Source organism: Hermetia illucens, chromosome 4 (assembly GCF_905115235.1).
Source record: "Hermetia illucens chromosome 4, iHerIll2.2.curated.20191125, whole genome shotgun sequence".
Classification (NCBI taxonomy): Eukaryota; Metazoa; Arthropoda; class Insecta; order Diptera; family Stratiomyidae; genus Hermetia; species Hermetia illucens.
This window is the reverse complement of record NC_051852.1, coordinates 4635126-4655281: the sequence shown is the minus strand read 5'-3', so window position 1 is coordinate 4655281 and position 20156 is coordinate 4635126. Positions and strand designations below refer to the sequence as shown.

General features: G+C 44.7%; 2 protein-coding genes across 4 annotated transcripts in view; both read right to left on the bottom strand.

Annotated features, from left to right (window-relative positions):
- Nucleotides 1-20156, bottom strand: part of LOC119655431 — a 57248-nt gene that overhangs the window by 14414 nt on the left and 22678 nt on the right. Inside the window, exon 1 of one of the 3 annotated variants that reach the window (XM_038061322.1) lies at nucleotides 7844-8008. The exons of the other annotated variants lie outside the window; for them this stretch is intronic. The gene's annotated coding sequence lies outside the window, so the exon portion shown is untranslated. Of the gene's footprint in view, nucleotides 1-7843; nucleotides 8009-20156 lie in introns of those variants that run through there. 3 annotated transcript variants of the gene reach the window in all.
- Nucleotides 8096-20156, bottom strand: part of LOC119655432 — a 51471-nt gene continuing 39410 nt past the window's right edge. The window contains exon 2 of the mRNA XM_038061325.1: nucleotides 8096-13343. Within this exon, the coding sequence (XP_037917253.1) occupies nucleotides 8417-13327 (4911 nt within the window). The 5' untranslated portion in view covers nucleotides 13328-13343 and the 3' untranslated portion in view covers nucleotides 8096-8416. The remainder of the gene's footprint in view (nucleotides 13344-20156) is intronic.

Sequence of the window (20156 nt, the reverse complement as noted above, 5' to 3'; positions counted from 1 at the left end):
CTAATGCTACAAGTATTTTAGATTTGCAAAAGGAATTGTTCAGGAGAAGTACGACTCTACCAAGAACACCAGTAACAAAATCGAACAAGGATGCATTGAAAACAGATCGCTGGACGACAAAAAAAGCAACAACAACGACTGGTCATGTTCAAGAGGAGCCGCTTTTTTTGGTTTTTGTGGTCAACAACTTGCATTCTACATTGCAAGTTGTCTTGTTCCGCGACTATCCGCCGATGACCATTCTCTTATTGAGTGTTCTCGTTTTGAGATTTCCACGAACTACAACAGCTGTTACTCTAAGACAGGGTCCTGCTCACTCACAGTACCAAGTCCCCGTCGTCAAACAAGCACTTTTCTGTTGCGTTCTGGCTAAAGGCTCATTCTATCATTTGTTGCTATCCTTATCTGCCGTAAGGCTGGTGTAGCAATCTTTAATGCGTATCTGGTTTACCATATTACTACCAGATATTCATATTGTAGAGTGTAATTGCACAGTAGGTGACTGAGACTACTACGCATGGGAGCAAACATCCCTGTCATCTGGACATAGTAAGAGAGTCCAGTGTTGAGGAACAACTACATCTTACTAGAGGGAGCCCGATGTTAAGGGATTAAATGGAGTTACCAAAAGCCAACAAACAACATAAAGAGGAAAACTCAAAGAGATCCCTTGAACACTTAAAAAGGTTCAAGGAGATTACAAGAGGATCCACAGACGTCATCTGAATAAGATTTTGGAAAATCTTAAGAGTTTAGGTGCCCAACTGCTTTCAGAAGGACTGCCTTACATAGTCTGTAAGGCCCACGACTCTAGATAAATTAGGGCGGAGGAGTAGACACCCCAGTAGGACATCAGCATCTCTGCGCCTGATGACTTCATGATTAAGGTCCCAATGCTATGAGTGGAAAGAACAGTGTTAGAACTTAGAAAAAGAATCAACACCGAGTCTCCAACTCACAACCCGCAAAAAACCTTTACCATGATTATCAGCGAATTCTCAACAAGAAGAAAAACGTAAGATTGCCGTTTAAGCAAAATTAGTAAGAAGAACAGGCATATGGCTAGTGTGACCAGGATCTATCATGCTACAATGATGAAGGTCATTGCCATGGAGGAAGTTAAAAAGGAGAAATTGTACTCTCGGTATTATATTGGAGTACCCCAGGGGGAACATGTCCCAACTAACAACTCAACAAGATGCTCTCATCAACCGTAAGGGTAAAAAACATCATACAACTATGTCCTGGTAAAATATTTATAAATTTCCGGACTCCGACTTGGAGATGGACGGACAACCCCACAAGACAATTGAAAAAAGGAAGGAAACTATACCAAAGAAAAAGGCATAGTAAAAACTACTTCGGACATAAGTAATACAATTATGATGAAGAGCAGAAAAAATGGCAGATTATCAATAACAGATTGATGATCAGCCAAAAAACAAAATGCAAGAAGAGTAATGGTGGTAGTACTCTATCTTACTAAAAAACGTGTGGGATAAAAAGACAAAATACCAAAGAAGGTATTTAAGGGAATAGCTAGGTAATCATATCTGCCATACAATGCAGCAGCCCCACCCCCACTGCACAACACTCAAGTGTAAGGGGGGATTCTTTTATACAGTCATCAGTAACACGATATTGGAAGCATGTATGTGGATAAGTTAGGGAGGAGGAGTAGACACCCCAGTAGGACATCAGTAGGGTTAGTAATTTTAGGAAATTCGGGAGGATTAGGGAAAGGGATCAACATCGAACACAAAACTGGGTCACTCACCTCACACCTTTTTTTTTTTTTTTTTTTTTGTTGAGGAGGTGGAAATCTTCAAAAAGACACTGGTCTGGACACACCAGCGTGTGGGATTTTTACCCACTAAAACCACCCCCGACTCCCTCCCTGCCCCGCGGAACCACCATAAGGTATTACATCACGGGGCGGAGTCAGCTCACTCTAGCTTTGTCACCTTTCTTCTATACGCGGCGCACGTGACCGCGCTTTTCTCCTTTCCTCTGCCTTTCGCAATTTATCTTGAATAGATGCGATCATGGAGTTCACCGCATCTAAATTCTCTTGATGTGCTAGCATTTTCGGTACCAGATTTTCTGGTACCAGCACCTCTCCTAGAGTCTCCTCTAGATTCTTCCTTTCTTCCACAAATCTCGGACAGTGGAAGAATACATGCTCTGGGTCCTCTGGGACTCCATTGCAATTTGGACAATCGGGTGAGGTCCCCAATTTAAACCTGTGAAGGTATTGGAGATATCCTCCGTGTCCCGTGAAACTGGGTGAGATTATAATTAATCTCACCGTGTCGTCTCTCCAACCACTCCTTGATGGCAGGAATGAGCCTGTGCGTCCACCGGCCCTTTCCCGAGCGTTCCCACCGCTCTTGCCATCTATTTATGGATCTCTCCCTCTCAGCGTTCTTCGTCCGCGATGAGGAAGAGGTTGGCTTTGCATTGTATATATTCGCCATCTCATCTGCCAAGATGTCAATCGGCATCATTCCAGAGATGACGAATGCTGCATCATCTGAGACAGTCCTCAAGGCAGAGCATACCCTCAGGGCTGTCCTCCTGTAGACTGAACTCAGTTTGTTAGCATTCCCTGACATCCACAACGCCTCCCTCCAAACTGGGGTCGCATAGAGAATGATCGAGGTCACCACCCTGGCTATAAGCAACCTAGAGGTATGCCGTGGCCCTCCCACGTTCGGCATCATCCTCGCCAGGGCCATACTAGCAGTGGATGATTTATCACAAACATACTGTAAGTGTTGCTTATAGCTGAGCTTCCCGTCTATCACCACCCCCAAGTATTTGATGGTCGGCTTGGAAGTGATGATATGATTCCCGATTCTAAAAGTGATGATATGATTCCCGATTCTAACACAGGCGTAATTTCTCTTCCGGCGCTTCGTGATGAGGAGCGCTTCTGTTTTCTCCTCCGCAAGCGTCAAACCAGAGCTCTCTAACCAGCATTTGACAGCACTGATTGCCTCGCTTGAGTATAACTCAGCATCTTCAAGATGCTTTGCGACAACAACCAGTGCTATGTCGTCAGCGTAACCCACCACTGTGGCTTCCTCCGGAAGGGGAAGATTAAGTACATCGTTGTACATGATGTTCCACAGTAGTGGGCCCAATACGGAGCCCTGTGGGACACCGGCGGAAACAACATACTCCTGGGGTCCGTCATCAGTATCATACCATAGCCTCCTTTCAGTTAAGTAACTATCGACGATAGCAGCGAGATAGGCGGGAATACCAGTCTTCGCTAGGGATTTCCGTATTAGATTCCAATTGGCCGAATTGAATGCATTTTTCACGTCCAGGGTTACTACCACGCAATATTTGCTGGTACTACCCTTTCCGTGAATTGCATCTTCGGCCAAGCCAGTAACCAATTTGATGGCATCAATGGTTGATCTGGCTTTTCGGAACCCATACTGCCGATCTGAAAGGCCGCCTTGGCCCTCAACAACCGGGAGTAATCTTGTATAGATTACCCGCGCTAACATTTTCCCCACCGTGTCCAAAAGACATATGGGTCGGTATGAGGATGGTTCACCTGGAGGTTTAGGCAGAAGCACCAACTTCTGCTGCTTCTATACCGCTGGAAATATTCCCTCGGACATGCACGCTTCGAACAACTCAGCGAACATGTCCGGCCTGGATTCCACTGCAAGCTTAAGGGCCTTATTCGGTACTCCGTCCAGACCCGGTGTTTTATTGTCTCCTATTCCGCCGCAGATTTCCAGCAGTTCGTCTCTGGTGTCTGGAGGAATTGCCGTCACATTCAGAGATGGCTGGAATACGTCGGTGCTCTCCTCTTGCTGGGGGAATAACCACTAGATGATTTGCAGCAAGAAGGTGGGACACGTGATCTGCGGAGAGGAGCGGCCTCTGAATCGTCCCATCACTATTCTATAAGCACTCCCCCACGGGTTGATGTCCGCTTCTGAGCAGAGCTCCTTAAAGCATTTTGTCTTGCTTCGCTGGATGGCGAGCTTGAGGGTTTTGCGGGCTGCCTTATAGGCGCACTCTTTCTGCCCCTGATCGACTCTACCTACCGCCCTCTGAACGGCTCTTCTGGCTCGGTGGCAGGCTGATCGAAGACCGGTCAGTTCATCATTCCACCAGTAGTTTGGTCTTCTACTGGGGAATGAGCACCTCCTAGGCATAGACGCGTCACATGCTTTGGCGATGCATTGAGCCAGATGGACGGCTCTTTCCGTAGAGGCGCCTGCTATATCAGGTTGATCTAACCACACCTCTAAGAAGCTCTGCTCATCCAAAGATTTGGCAGACCAGCCTGGAACCTTTTTCGGTTTTGGGCATGATAGCTCTTTGCCCTGTGGCTCGACACATGTCTCAAAGAAGATTGCCTGGTGATCGCTGTGGGTGTAGCGTTCGCTGACGCACCAGGACATACCACGCGCTAGCGCAGGACTGATAAAGGTCAGGTCTACAACCGAGCCTGACCCCCCTTTCTGAAAGGTGTTTACGGCACCTTCGTTAGCCAAAACCATGTCCAGCTGCGCAAAAGCCTCTAATAGACTGCGCCCCTTAGCATTTGATTCTCTGCTACCCCACTCCAGGGCCCAAGCATTGAAATCACCAGCAATCACCTTTGGACTTCGTCCCCTTGCGTCGAGAACAAGATTATCAAGCATTTGCTCGAATTCAGGCAGTGTCAAACTTGGTAGGGCGTAGCAGCTGTATACATATACACCGCTTATTTTCGCCCACACAAAGCCACTGGCTGCCTGACTTGCAGTACATTGTATGGCTTGTCGACCACAAGCCCATATCGCCGCTCCACCAGTCGAATCTGTGACCCATACGCCACCGTGGCGGTTTCTGTACGGTTCACTTATGATGGCAACCTCCATCTTAGATTCGAACGTGGTCTGCTCAAGTAAATCCTGAGCGACCCTGCAATGATTGAGGTTTATTTGAATAAACCTCATTTTCTCATTGCAGTGAGCGCCTTCCTAAATTCCGGACATTTGGCACTTCCGGCAATGTGCCGGTTATCCTGTCCCTCTTTGGCTACGCACAATAGGCATTTGGGGTCCCTATTGCACTCTGTGGCAATATGGCCTTTCTCCCCACACCTTCTGCATCGATCGGACCGATCAATGTTGCTGGTGCATGCCTTCGCGAAGTGCCCAAACATGAGGCATTTAAAGCACCCCTTTAGTGAAGTTTGCTCCCTTAAACGGCAAACAACCCATCCAATCCGAACCCTTCCGGCAGCTAACAACATCTGCGCTGCCTCCGCTGGCACTCGTATGGTGGCCGTTTGAGTGCCACCATAGGCTTTCCGTAGACCGACAACAGACTCCTCTGTAAGTTCTTTCAACTTGAATTGCTCCTTCAGAGCAGTACAAATTTCTCCTTTCGATGTAACTTCATCGAGATCCTTACATTGAAGGTAGATCTCATGTTTTTGGGCACGCACTGCGGCATTCTCCCCAAGTGAGTTTTTCACTTGAGTGCGAAAGTCATCAGTTTTGCCACCGCTGGATCTTTTCACCTCACACCTGTCCAATTAACTAAAGAGGTGTGTTGTATTTAAATCTCCATGATTATACGTAACTATACTTTTTTTGACTGTCTCTGTCTCCTTTTCGTTTTATTGTCCGATATCACATTAAACGCGTCGCGCCCAAAGAATGGCCACCAGGCAAACATTGCTCTTGCCTCTACGTACCCCAAAACCAAATACTATAAACAAAACATTTAAAAGTGGCTAATAATGTTACCAGGACATAGTGTTATGTTGCTCTTTACCTTTACGGTCGATGAGAACATATTTTTTGAGTCGTTAGTTGGGACCTTTTTCCCCCTGGGGTACTCCAATATAATACCGTGAGTACAACCCCTCTCTTTATTAACTTCCCTCATGGCAATGACCTTCATCATTGTAGCATGATAGACCCTGGTCATATTAGCCATATGTCTGTTTTTTCCCTATTTAGCTTAAACGGCAATCTTACGTTATCTTCTTGTTGAGAAGTCGCTGAGAACCATGTTATAAGTTTCTGTGTGTTATGGGTTGGATCCGCGGTGCTGGCTCTTCTCTGAAGTTCTAACATTGGTTTCCACTCATGATATTGAGACTATAATCATGAAGTGATCAGGCGCAGAGAGGCTGATGTCCTACTGGGGTGTCTACTCCTCCGCCCTAATTTATCTAGAGTCGTGGGCCTTACAGACTATGTAAGGCAGCCCTTCTGAAAGCAGTTGGGCACCTAAACTCTTAAGACTTGCCAAAATCTTATTCAGATGACGTCTGTGGATCCTCTTGGAATCTCCTTCAACCTTTTTTAAGTGTTCAAGGGACTTCTTTGATTTTCCTTCTTGTGTTGTTTTGTTGGTTTTTTGGTAACTCTATTTAATCCTTTAACATCGGGCTCCCTCTAGTGAGATGCAGCTGTTCCTCAACACTGGACTCTCTTACTATGTCCAGATGGGAGGGGCGGCTGCTCCCATGCGTAGTGGTCTCAGTCACCTACTGTGCAATTACACTCTACAATATGAATATCTGGTAGTAATATGGTAAACCAGATATGCATTAAGATTGCTACACCAGTCTTACGGTAGATAGTGATAGCAACTAATAATAGGATGAGTCTGTAGCCAGAACGCAACAGAAAAGTGCTTGTTTGACGACGGGGACTTGGTACTGTGAGGGAGCAGGACCCTGTCTTAGAGTAACAGCTGTTGTAGTTCGTGGAGATCTCAAAATGAGAACACTCAATAAGAGAATGGTCATCGGCGGATAGTCGCGGAACAAGACAATTTGCAATGTAGAATGCAAGTTGTTGACCACAAAAACCAAAAGGAGGTACTCCAGAACAAGACGAAGTTCGTCAACTTTGAGATCGCCAATGCCAAACATCGAAAAAGATAAAACGGAAGGAAGGTCAATGAATGCCAAATGTGAAGGAGTATCTAAAAGTAGTAATCTGGTTAGGACTCATGGAGAGCCGAGCCCTGAAGGAGAGGAGCAGCTTGGTGCAAAAATAGTTGAGTTGTCCGAATTCATCAAGGACACGCACAACATGCACCAAGTCATAAAAAGTATGATAAGGGCTATTAGAGTCCTCTACAACAAATCGCAGCAGGAGGAACGAAATATCAAGGACAAGTCGAAATCTGTTGCCCCAACGATATCACAGCCGATCCAAGAGGCAACTATTTGTATTGCAATCAATCTGCCACCGAACAAGAGATTGCGGGAAAAAGATGTGGATCTTCTGGGAAATCAGCAGGCGCCTCAGAGGAAAAAGGCCATAGAAATAGTTCCGAAAAAAAGCAGAACTAAAAGCACCACAGAGAGAAAGCAGGACCCCAAATGCGAGCTGCGGCAATCGGATCAGCAAAATCCAAGGGGAATGACAACAGTGGATGGACCCAGATTGACAAAGAAAAAGGCAAACGTGCGAATTCGCCTAGAAGCAATTGTGATCTCCAGCAATGGAAGTTTATCCTACGCGGAGATACTGAAAATGGTCAAAGCTGACCCCGACTTAAAAAACCTAGGCGGAAATGTGAGCAAAATCCGGGGGACCCAGAAAGGGGATCTCATAGCCGAAGCCCACGTAGGACTAGGCTGATGGGTTTGAGGTGGGATGGGGTGTATGTGAAGAAGGGGTGGTTACCTTTTCTGAGGATGTTTTTGGCGGATTCATAGTCTGCCTGAGATGTGGCGAGGGTGTGCGTAGGGTAGATAGCGATTTTGTTGGGGATTGGAAAGGAATTTGCTAGTTATTGACTTAATTGTAGTGGGGTCTGCCCGGGTAATAATGGAAGGAAATTTTTCCTGGGTCACCTGTTGTTGGTTCGTTTCCGATGTTTTGGGCGGCTTCTGGATTATTGGTGGAGGCTACCTTCGGGATATGGGTGACTGGCTGTTGAAGCTGCAAGGCAGGTTTTCGCTGCAGTTACAGTTGGTGTGAATGAGGTGCTGTTGATGTGCCTTCGAGTATTCCGGAGTCGGATATTAGCATATGTTGGCGGGGCTGTTTTTCGCGGGCATGTTGCATGGAACACTTTTTAAACACCTCGGATCCGCTCGGACGTCTGGCCCGGACTGATATTTCCCGGTAGGTAGTAGCTCATGAACCAACTTTAATGCCGGATATAAGCACCCTTTGGACTACTTGCTTCACTGCTTTTACCTTTACACTAGTCCTTATGGTTGAGCAGGACGTTCCTCGCGTATTAGTTCTCCATTAACGTGGTGACAAAAAAACCAGTGTCACGGTTATTATTTACATATTTATTCCAAAAGTCCGTCTAATAAATAAGTATTGCTAATTTCAAAATATCATTAGGACTGACAAATTCTGCAAAGTCCTCTAGCGTCTCGTGAGTTGCTTACATAAAATATTAAAGATTGAATCTACATTTGTAAATTTTCCAATTCACGCTCAACCGCGCGACGTTTATCAAAAGCTTTTCTCTGCTCTTCTGATTTTGACCACATTTTCCATTCTTGTTCAGCTCTCAACGCTTTCCCAAAAAGAGTTTTCTCACTAAACATCTGCATATAGGCATCCCGTTTCGCGTTTACTTCAGCAACCACACCTTGAGGTCGGGATTTTTCACAAATTTCTTTATTTCCAGATGCTGCCGCATAATGAAAAGGTGAGAGGTTGTCCGAATCTGCAGTACATTTTGCTCCTTTTTTCACCAACATTTTGAAAATGTCGAGGGTAGAAAAGCCTGGTTGGAATAAAGTCATATCGAATCTGTGGGAAGTGGCCAGCCAGAGAGGAATCTCATATTTCTGATTTAATCGATAGAAGAATTGTGATTGTTTTCCCTGTCTGGAACTTGCCTTCCAAGGATGAGCCTCAGATGATAATAAATGTAAAATTGTCTTTCCGCTCGGTGTTGTCCAGGTTAAGTCGATGCCCCATTTCAGGAGGAATCCTAGCAACATGAAGTAATTGACGTCATCTGGAAATCTTTCTATGATGTCTATAAATACTTGGCGTTTCAGGATGGATTCTTCCTTTAAAATGTCAGAGATACAATCGAAAACTTTCCATGTACTCCACTGCGACAGATTTAGAAGAGTAGATGAGATTGTTCTTGTAGTTATCTGGGAACATCTCTGGTCACGGCAAACCCAGTTCCTGTTTTCCGGAATCATACTGTCCAGGAACATCAAGAAAGGACCATTCTCCGCGTTTAAGATGATATTCAGAATTCCCATGCCTCCTTCTTTTGCAGAGCGCTCCATACATCGGTGAATATACCGGGCTGAAAAATATTCGGCAAAAGTACGATGTGAAAACTGAGGTTTCCCATCAACAACTGTGAAAACGATTCCGAATTTATATTGACCAACTTCAATTTTCCTCAGAAGCCTCTGAACTTCAGTTTTATATTCCTCGAAAGATTTGATAATTTGCTTGAGGTCTTCTGGGTTGTATAGTGCCCAAAGTGCAAGCTTTTCATGTCGTGATAAGAAGGTCTCATACGCTCCTTCCGCTTCTTCCCTGGCAGTTGCATTTGCTTGATTGTAACGCATTTGATCCTTCAGAAATATCTCATACTTTTGCTTAACGTACATTTCAAACATTTCAGATTTATTACAATCTTTGAAGCCCACTTGGTTTTCTCTCTCCTGAGATTTTTCCGCATAAATATCTGCGAGGATTTTCAGATGAAGGGGGATGGCGGTGAATTGCTCGTCCTTCGAAGACAGTTTCAATCTAGCTTCCTTGAGGAACTTCTTGGCTTCATTTTCCTCGATCTCAAGCCCCTTCTCGGCTACCAGATGCGAGAAAAGTTTACTTTGATCTTCATTTGACAGATCTTGGATTTCGTAACCAAGTGTATTCAAGGCGGTCTCAAGGTCGGCACGGAAGATGGGTCGAGTGGTTATGAAAAGTTTATACAAGCACGGACAGTCCTTGAGGTATTGTAGATAGTGTAGAACGATTTCCTTGTAAGCGGGACATACTTCATCGAATCCGTCTAGGAACACGACCAGTTGGAGTTTAACCGATCCTTGTTGGTTGAAGGAACCACGAAAAACATTGATTTCAAACTGAGTTTTGAGCCTGGTATTTTCATGTGATTGTAACATTTCCAATAGAAATTCACCGCAATCGGCGAAGGTAAGGGCCTGGAGCGGTCTTTGTTCTTGTTGTTTTTTGTAAAAGAAGTCCGAGTATATGCTAAGGTTGACACGAATTGTGTAGATAGTTCTGGAATCTTTGCCGACTTGCTTGGACAAACTGGCAAGTAACTGCGATTTACCTGCACCAGGTATACCATACAAAAGTATGATTTTGTTATCATTTATCTCCAGGAATTGTTTCTCACTCCAACTAACTTTTTGCGGTCCAGGTATGCTGGATAACATCCTAGTGGATCCAATGGAGTATCGCCATATGAGTTCGCCTTGTAGTTCTTGAAGCCAGTGAACATTCCCATTAAAGGAGGCAAGTTGTTGGTTCTTCAAAGTGGAAAAGCTGTGCCTCGTTTCAGCGATAACGATCACGTCGCTCTGATTGCCATTTTTCAAATAATAGACGCCACCCTGGATATTGGTTGGAATATCAAATGGAGACCGATCGATGAAGTTGGGTCTTATACGTCGGCTAACATAATGTGAATTGTGGGTGAACAAAGCGAATTGCCTTCCACCCCCCATGCGGATTTCAGATTCCTCGTCGTTGCGATCAGCTACGAGCTCAAGCAAAGTATCTTCATCAACAAGATCTACTCCATCCGAAGATATCAGATCTCCCAGTTTAACACTTCGTCCTTGGAGAGTTACTTTGAAGTTTTCCAGAAACGTTTTCTGTGCAACATATTCGAGTTCCGAAAATTTCGTTTCAAGTAACTTTGATTTGATCTCAATGAGTTCTTGTGCCTCCTGCTGAGCGTATTGAACTAAAGCAGAGTTAAATTCGTCGAAAACGGATGCATTAACAACGAAGATAATCTTTCTGCTGACCTTACACCCATTCGGTTTCTCGAGCATTAGTCTCAACACCGATTTACAATTGTCAGGTTTTGATTGAAGGTTGTCATTGTTACTGCAATCGATAATTCTCAGACTCCATTTGGTTGGCTCCTGGTTCTTTTGGGACAATGTACCACGATATGCCTCATTCAAAGCATCTTCGAATGCTAGATAAATATATCCGTAGGTGAAGAGATAAGATTCTAGCCTCTTTGGATCTTCCAGTGTCAAGTAGTTTTCTCTCAATATATAAAACGTATTTAAGATTCGGGACAAATTAAGTTTAATATTTTCGACCCCGAATATCTGGACCCCCGTTCCTGCCGACAATAGAAATTTTATCAGATATTCCTTGAGATGGGTGCAATCGAAAGAGTACTTCATTGTCAATTTGGCATTTTTCAGTTGATTAACTCCGTCTATCTCGTAGCAGGTTAGGTGTTCGTTGAGTTCCCGTAAGAAGGCTGTTGCTTTTTTCGGAGTATAGAAAGTCCCAATGTTGTCGGCCATCCACTTACGCACTCCTCCCACCAATAAGCTAAGGTACGCTTCCTGATCTAACTTCCGATGAGTAATTTGTAGTTCGTCCTTGAGTAACTCGAAAGTCTTCATTTGGTTAGGATAACCTACGACCAACCTGAATTTGTCATAAAAATCAATTATAGATTGATCGGTCGGTGGGGTGGGTAGGGTTTTGAAGAAATTCGCTTCCTCGCAGCTATCGAAGAAATTGATGTCAATGTGCAGCTTGTAGGTATCGAGGGAGTGGAATTCCTCCTCCCCCAAACATTCCTTCAGCGAGTCACGAAACTTCCTCATGTCTTCTGAGATTACGCGGCCGTTTAAGAAGTTCCCACTGAACTCATTCCACGAAGATACTTTCACTATGGTATGACCGGCCAGTTCACAGAAATTCTGTATAAATTTCTCGCTTCCGGATTGTTCAGTGATTTCAATATTTCGCTCATCGTCTCCACATTTTGTTATAAGATCTGCAATTTCTTTTGCGAATTCAATCGGCTCTTCAATTTGAGGTTCGCTATGGGGTATAAATCGAGTGACAAAGCCTTTCGTTGTGTAGAAAGTTCTAGATGCTACCTCTTGAAATTCAAACTCGGCCACTGAGTCGTCTATCACTTTTTCAATGAGAATAGCTCGAAAGATTTGTGCTTGCGGCGTTAGGGTCTTCTCTCCATTTATGAATTTCGGTCGGAATGTTCTTTTAGCGCAGTCAACAATTTCCCTAGCAATTCCATTACGTACACAAAACTCTTCTGACAGAACACAGCTATTTGCGTCTCCAGGGGGTCGAAGAGCCTTTTCAAATCGGTCTGCTAACTCATTCAAATTGCTGGTCTGTACACAATCTGGAGGAGGAAGTTTCCTTTTTCTACGTTGGTCACTCGTCCTTGTTGTGTCAGTTCTGTCAGATTTCGAAATTTGTATTTCAAAGTCCACCTTCTTGCGAAATGCTATCTCCCGGATCAATGCTGTTCTTAACATGTTCACTTCATCTGGTCTCTTTTTATGTTTTTTCCTAAAATTTTTTGAAAGCATCATTTCTCGCCTTCGAAATTCCAAGACATGTTTCATCAAAGGATGTAAATAATCTCTACAAACCCGCACCTGCAGACTTAACCTTAGATTTAATAATAAACCGTCGGCAAGAACGTTGACCAGCTTCCGAAAATCTGACTCCATCAGTAGAGTTAACTCCAGTCGACGCGTCAACTCGTTGTCTGTAGTCCTGATTCTGTATTTTCTGGCATTGGGGTCATTAATTTTTAGAAGAATATCATCCTCTAATGGGTTTTCCCTGTCAATTTCTAAGCACCCTGCGACAACTTCATCATCAATGTTTTCATTTGTTAGAAGTACTAAATCCTGAATGGTACAATCCGCGAAAATACCGGAAGTTGGGGAGTTGCATAAGTATCGAGAGCGGATTCCCTGAAATGACTGGAAATATTTCAGGATAGAATATTTATTTGTTTGTTTCGCAGTGAGTAAGTCGTTGAGTTTAATTTCTTCATGATCGCTCGATTGTTTGTGTTTAACTTGTAGAAGACGAGCTATTACTTTCCCATCCTTTTTGTATCTAACAACAACATCGTCAAATTTTTCAGCTTCAGGCAACTCAGTTGCTATCAGAAAATCGTCCACTTTTTTGTCTACCACTCGCCAAAAACACTGACTAAGAATTATTGTCTGGTATTCAATTCCGTGCAGGCTATGCTTCAATCCTGCGGAAACGATCGTTCTGTTCTCAAAATCCTGATTTTCATTTGGTACGCCTCTTGAGCGTTTGGAGGTTGTGGGGAGTAACATTGAATCTTGTCCGGATCTGTAAGAGAAGGAATCACGTGGAATTCACTGACGTTCAATAGAAGAGTGTACGAAATTAAGGAGAGGATAGTATAGTGAATTAACAATAAAAATGGGTCCCGATCTACAAGAAATAGTCATTGAAGACTCGGAAGATCATTTTATTAGGGTGATATGCATTGTGTTGGATATTATGAAGAATTACTGGACTCCCCCCCGGGTAGCATCTTGTCATGGTGGGGGAGCCTGTGGTAGTTTAGGGTGTTCAAAAATACATGGAGATAGAAACAACAAATTGTAACTCTCCAAGTGGTTAGAAGCCACAAACTTCATATCCACCCGCGACTTTGAGAAATCAGGTCGTGACCGGGGCACAGATTTTGAAGACCTCACCAAATTCATGCTTCCCCACGGAGTAATCTGTGGTAGACAGGCTCTCTACTTAAGTGGAAAATCTGCACCTGGTATCTGCGCATAGTCGACCAGAGAGGATAGTAGAAGAGAGAAACTGGAAACCTGACTATGCCCGGCCTGTCGGTGACACTCTTGCCTAACTTTTCTAAAAAAACGGAAGACGAAAGCTTGGCAGAAGGAAACTTCAGCCGCACAGCAAAAATGGTTACAGGCTTGCTTTCAGAACCTTCTCCTCCGCCTCTACCAGAAAAAGCGGAAGAAAGGGACGCTGATGATGGGGACGCAACTGGTTTAATTCGCGTATATGGAAACAGATCCAGGCAGCCTGGACACCATGAACCTGGGAGAGTTCCCAGCCGACAACAATGAAAGGCACTGCGAAAGAAGCCGAAGTTACTTGAGAATGGACATGGGTATTGCTACACCACCAAATGTGGCGACACCCAGAGAAATTGGACGCAAGAAAGCGATACTTTTGGCGGAAGGTGAGGATAAGCTGGTAACCCCGGTGAGCTTCGCATTGAACGTAGCAGGTTTTTCAGTTAGCGGCGGTTTTCATATTAAACAAACATAAATGTTAGTCTGGGTCGTAAGGGGGGTTGGGGGTTTGGGGAACAGAGCGTTGGAAGAGTTATTGGGAAAACTGAATCCAGTTTTCGCAATGTCTTCTGATTCTCGGATCTTCATACATCTGCTTGGTAGAACATATGAAGTTATCTTGAACCGAATAGAAAACTAGGACGAACCGTGAAAATGCTTGTCAGGATATAACCTTATTCTCTGAGCCTTTCCCTGAGAAACCCGTTGGTGCTGTGCGTTGTGTCAATACCTCGCGCAAGTGAAACGGCTAATTCTCGCGCTTCTGGCTTCTGGCCTATATCAGAAGCAAAAGCAACTCAACTTTGTCACCTCTTTCCTGTGTGAAGCTGACGAAGGATGGCTCTCCTGACCGAGTGATACCTTCCTTCAAAGTGACATATCCCCATGACTGCGATGCTACCGTCCAATCCTCCTTTTGGCCACAGGGGGTCTTCGTTAAGCCTTATCAGAGGTCTAAGATTCGTAAAAATTTCCGGCCCGCCCGCCTGCCTCGCCGAACTTGAATGATTCCAATAACTATACGCTATTTTATCAAAATGTAAGGGGTCTAAGGACCAAGCTCTCGGATTTCAAACTGTCTGCCTTAGCATTCCAACATCATGTCATCTGCATTTCTGAAACCTGGCTGGATGACAGGATTTTAGATTCTGAGCTCCTCGAAGGTTACTCTGTCTTTCGTTGTGACAGAGACTGCGTTGCGCTTGGCAAGGCAACTGGCGGAGGTGCCCTAATAGCTGTTAAGTCCCCTCTCCGTGCCGAAATCATCTTTTCCTCCTCCTCCTACGATTCTGTTACCATACGAGTCCTTCCGCCAAACGTATGTCCCTTTATCATATCGTGTGTATATTTTCCCTGCCTAAGCCCGCCTTCTCTGTACGAGGATTTCTTCGACAGATTATCAGAGGCCCTAACCGTTTTGTTTCCCTCACATCCTTTCATCCTCTGTGGTGACTTTAATCTTCCTATGCTCTCCTGGCCCGTGACACCTGGCCTTCCCTCCCTCCCTAATAACTCGACCCACCCTTCCCTTCCTCTATCCACTTTCATGTACACCTGTGGGGCCCTCCAATTTAACCTATCTAGAAACCACTTAGATCGCACTCTTGACCTTGTCCTCTCTAAACTTTCTGTACGTTATCTTTCCCAATCCCTTCATGCTCCGTCTTACGTTGCCCCTGACGCCCATCATCCTGCTCTCGAGTTCGATGTTCAGATATCCCGACTCCACTCTCCTGTCGCTCGCAAGCCTACCAAGTTAAGGCGAACTTCGAAGGTCTGAATTCACCCCTGGCGTCAATCAACTGGGTCCCCCTGCTCTCACCATTTACATGTGACCAAGCACTCAACACTTTCTATACCATTTTATCTGATCTTCTTCCTTGTTACGTTCCCTCCTCTCCTAAGTGCTTACGCTCTTACCCCGTCTGGTTCACCACTGAAATTCACAAAAAACTACGTCAATAACAGACTGCGGGAAAGAAGTTCCTGTCTTCTAGAAACGTTGCTGACTTAGTTTTTTTCAAATCCCTTCGTTCCTCGGTCAAATCTTTAATACGTAAATCCAGACACGAATATTTGTCCAGCGTGGAAGACTCACTAAAGCGCGGAAATCTGAAACCTTTCTGGTCCCACATTCGCAACTCCCGCTGCCCCGCCCAGTTATCCCCTCCGTCCATTAAATTGTCTGGCTTCTCAGCTAACTCCCCCCAACGATCTTGTGATTTACTCTGCCGCTACTTTTCATCAGTCTATGTTCCCCCTCCTTCCTCCGAATCCCTCCCGGTAGTAGATGTAGCCTGCCCCGCATCGCCTACCATTCCCCTTCTTACTCCTATCCTTGTCGAATACCTCATTGGCGAACTTGATGCCAAGGTCGGACCTGGCTACGATGGTCTTCCAAACCTCTTTTTGATCAAAACTGGTAAGTTCATCTCCCTTCCCCTATCTCTTATTTTCAACAAAAGCCTTGAAGAGAATCATTTTCCCAGCTTGTGGAAAGAGGCTCTCATTATCCCCATTCACAAAAGTGGCGATCGTTCGCTTGCCGAGAATTACCGTCCCATTTCCCTCCTCTCCCCCTGTTCCAAAATCTTGGAAAGATATGTCAGCGACTGGTTGTCCGCCCACTTTGGCCAATACATAGTGAAAGAGCAACACGGCTTCGTTAAACGTAGGTCCACTGCCTCCAACCTGCTTGACTTTACCAACTTTGTCGCCAAATGTCTAAATTCACGGCAAGAAGTGCATACCATTTACACTGACTTCGCGAAAGCCTTCGACACTGTAAATCACAAGATACTTCTATCCAAACTCTCGTCCCTAAACGTTCCCATACCACTTGTTTTATGGCTTGCCTCTTACCTTTCCAACCGATCCTGCCGCGTCTCTTTTGACGGCTGTACTTCCCGCTCCTTCTCCCCCTCTTCTGGCGTCCCACAGGGGTCTATTCTGGGTCCTTTGCTATTTTTATTTTTTATTAACGACCTTCCTCCCCTCCTTACTTGTCCCTGTTTGCTCTATGCAGACGACCTTAAGCTGTTTTCCGCTGTATCGTCGCCTATGGACTGTGTTTCCCTTCAGAATAACCTGGACACTCTGGTTCGTTGGTGCTCGACTAATGGTTTAGCGCTAAACGTCAGAAAGTGTCATTCTATGTGCTACTCCCTAAAATCCTCACCCACTACTCTCTCCTACTCGCTTAACGGACATTCCTTATCCTGCTTAAATTCCACTCAAGACCTCGGAGTCACTTTCGACAATAAGCTCCGCTTTGACACCCATTGCCTCGATGTCGCTTTGACACCCATTGTCTCGATGTTATTCTATCGAAAAGTAGGAAGACTTACAGAAGTATTGACAGGTCATAATTCACTAGCTGGGCATATATTCAAAATAGGAATTCTCAAGGATGATACGTGTCCATCCTGTAATGAGGAAGCGGGATCCACGAAAGATTTTTAATGTTATTGCCCCGCCTATGGACGAATCAGACATTAGATTTTTGGTGCTGATGTGCTGCAACTTCAGCGAGTAGCATCAAATCCACTAACGGAAATCCTGCGATACATCAACCAATCCGGGATATACCGCTAGACAGGAATCTAGTATAATGGACCACTAGGGTCTATGTGTTCAGAGATCTTGACTCTCCCCCCGCCCCACAAGCACACACACACACACACTGGAAGTACACCGTAGTGAGGGTCAGGTGTAAATCCCAACCAACTTGATGTCGGATCGGACCAGATAGAGAGCAACTACTCTAACTTTCAACAGCAACAAAGGCATCGGTGAGACAGCGTCTGATAAGTTGCCTCTTTTCTGGTACGAAACGGCGTGCTGTCTACGTCAGCTTTTTTTTTTTAAAAATTTGCGTGTTAAGGCCAAAAAGAGGAGTCTGTGGACCGAAAGGGTAGGAGTAAGTTGTTCTCTATTTGATCCCATCTGACATTAAGTGGATGCGGAACTTCCAATGCCTCAATACTTTAGGGTATTCATTGATTTCAGCATTCCATCGGAATTTCGGGCTTCCGTGATCCCGGTCTTCGCGGCATAGAAGCTTCACAAGGCACGTCGTTAGAACTTTTGACAAACAGAGCATGGTAAATACAGAAGAATAAATTTTTAACTTTTTTTTTTGGAAGGATATAAAGCAATCAAATATTCGGCCGTAATTTTCTCATATCAAACTTTTTCGATTGTGTTTTTAAGCCTAGCCATAGCCATGGTTGTGGGCTTCCTAATTCGTATTTCAGCTGTCATTTGGCCTTACGCATTTTGGATTGGATTGAGGTCTGGACTATTGCTGGCCAATCCAAAGAAATGATGCCTAGCATTTCCTTCAATTTTTCAATGTTAAGGAATAGTTTATTCAACTTAAAAAAGTTTATATGATAACAAGGACTTTTCCTCTCACTTATAGATCGGAACCGGTAACAGGGTGTCGAATCATCTTCAAAAATAAAGCCTTTGTACTTTTTTTTACAGTGCTGTTCCCAAGTACTCGAGTAGGGCGATCAGACCCGAGTTTGCAAGGGACTCATCTGAAGTGGCTCTTGTCACGAAGTCTTAAAGAAAGTTGTCTGGTACCATGGAAACCGGGATGACCTTTTTTGATAATCGGTATAGCCATCCCTGTGTAAATCGACTGTGTCAGACAGATGACAGACGAATTGACCCATGACTTGTCCTGCATTGAATATATTGAACACTCTTTTCCCAGAGAATGTGAATTATACAGCGAAATTCCTATAGTGGTTCGAAAAGGAAGTTTTAGATGTAGCAAGGAAATTCGCTGAAATTAAGACCCCCGCGCTGGGTGGAATTCCGAATATCGTTTTGAAAGTGACAGCTAGGCCAGCACCAGGTACTCCTGGAACAGAGCATTTGAGTGTTTCAGGCAACTGGAGAGACCCCTGGATAAGAATCCGGAGTTACGCATGGACTATCATAAGGCCATGAATGAATATGTCGAGTTAGGACCTATGGCGAAATTACAGGACGATCTCGCTCAGATATTGCTGAAGTGGAGAAAATGGGAGTTCACGGTCTCAGCAGATATAGAAAAGATGTTCCGTATGGTGAAGGCGCAACCCTGTTACAGAAATTTTCAACGGGTTTTGTACAGACCAACTAGAGACATGCCGGTCCAAGAATACGTGCTTACGACAGTATCGTTTGGAGAAACTTCAGCTTCATGTTTGTCAGTCAGAACTTTAGGCAAGGTATCCTGTAGCAACCAGACATCTAAAGGAAGACTTCTACATAGACAACATGTTGAGCGGGGCTGAAACCAGAAAAGGAGCAAAAATCCAAATCAATCAAATGACGGAACTATTGAGGTCAGGCAGCTTTAACCTACAAAAGTGGACTTCCAACGATTCAAGGTTGTTGGACAGGATCCCCGAGGACGCTAGGAAATGAAGGTTTCCTCGAGTTCCTCTTGCATGAATTACCACCCTGGAACTGATGCGCGATCCAACAAAAGACGACTTCCGCCTGAAAATGGTGACATATGATCCGGAGCAGACGCTTACAAAACGCCAACTGTTATTAAATATTGCTGAGATTTTCTATCCGCTTCAGTAGCACCAGTAACCATCGCTTCAAAGATACTGATGCAGAGTGTTTGGATGAGATGACGTCCCCTCGGCAGATATTTTGATGGCCTCAAAACGCCTCGAATCCGAACTACCGCTGCTGGAGAGGTGCCGTGTACCTCGTTGGATCGCCTACTCTGCAAAAGCCCGGAGTGAGCTGGACGGAATTTATGATGCATCAGAAGCTGTATACGGCGCAGTTGTGTATAGCAAGGTTATCCAACTGGACGGTCGTAAAAAAGTGTCGTTGTTTCGTAGTAAAGCTTGGGTAATGCCATTAAAAACAAAGATAAACTTACCGAAACTGGAGCTCAACGGTGCATTGTTACTAGCAGAACTGAGTGACTCAGCGATTGTGTTTTCTTCGCAGAAGAGGAAACCGACTGAACGCCAATCGAATGGCGTAGATTCGGAGCAGATGCAAAAGGACCTGGTTTTGGGGACACGGCAAATCCAAAGAGAACCCCGCTGATTGCGCCTCAACAGGCATAAATCCGGGGGAGTTACGAAGACACAATTTGTGATGGAAAGGGCCGCAATGGCTCTCTGATCGAGATGACCAAATCTAAGTTGCTTGTTGTGTCTAATGATTTGGACTTGCTAACCCAGTCTTCCAGTTTTGCGAAACTCGTAAGGATTGTGCCATATCCCACTCGATTTTCATCAAGATTGAAAAGACCGATCACCGCCGCCAAACAGGAGCAAAGTCGGCGAAGAGT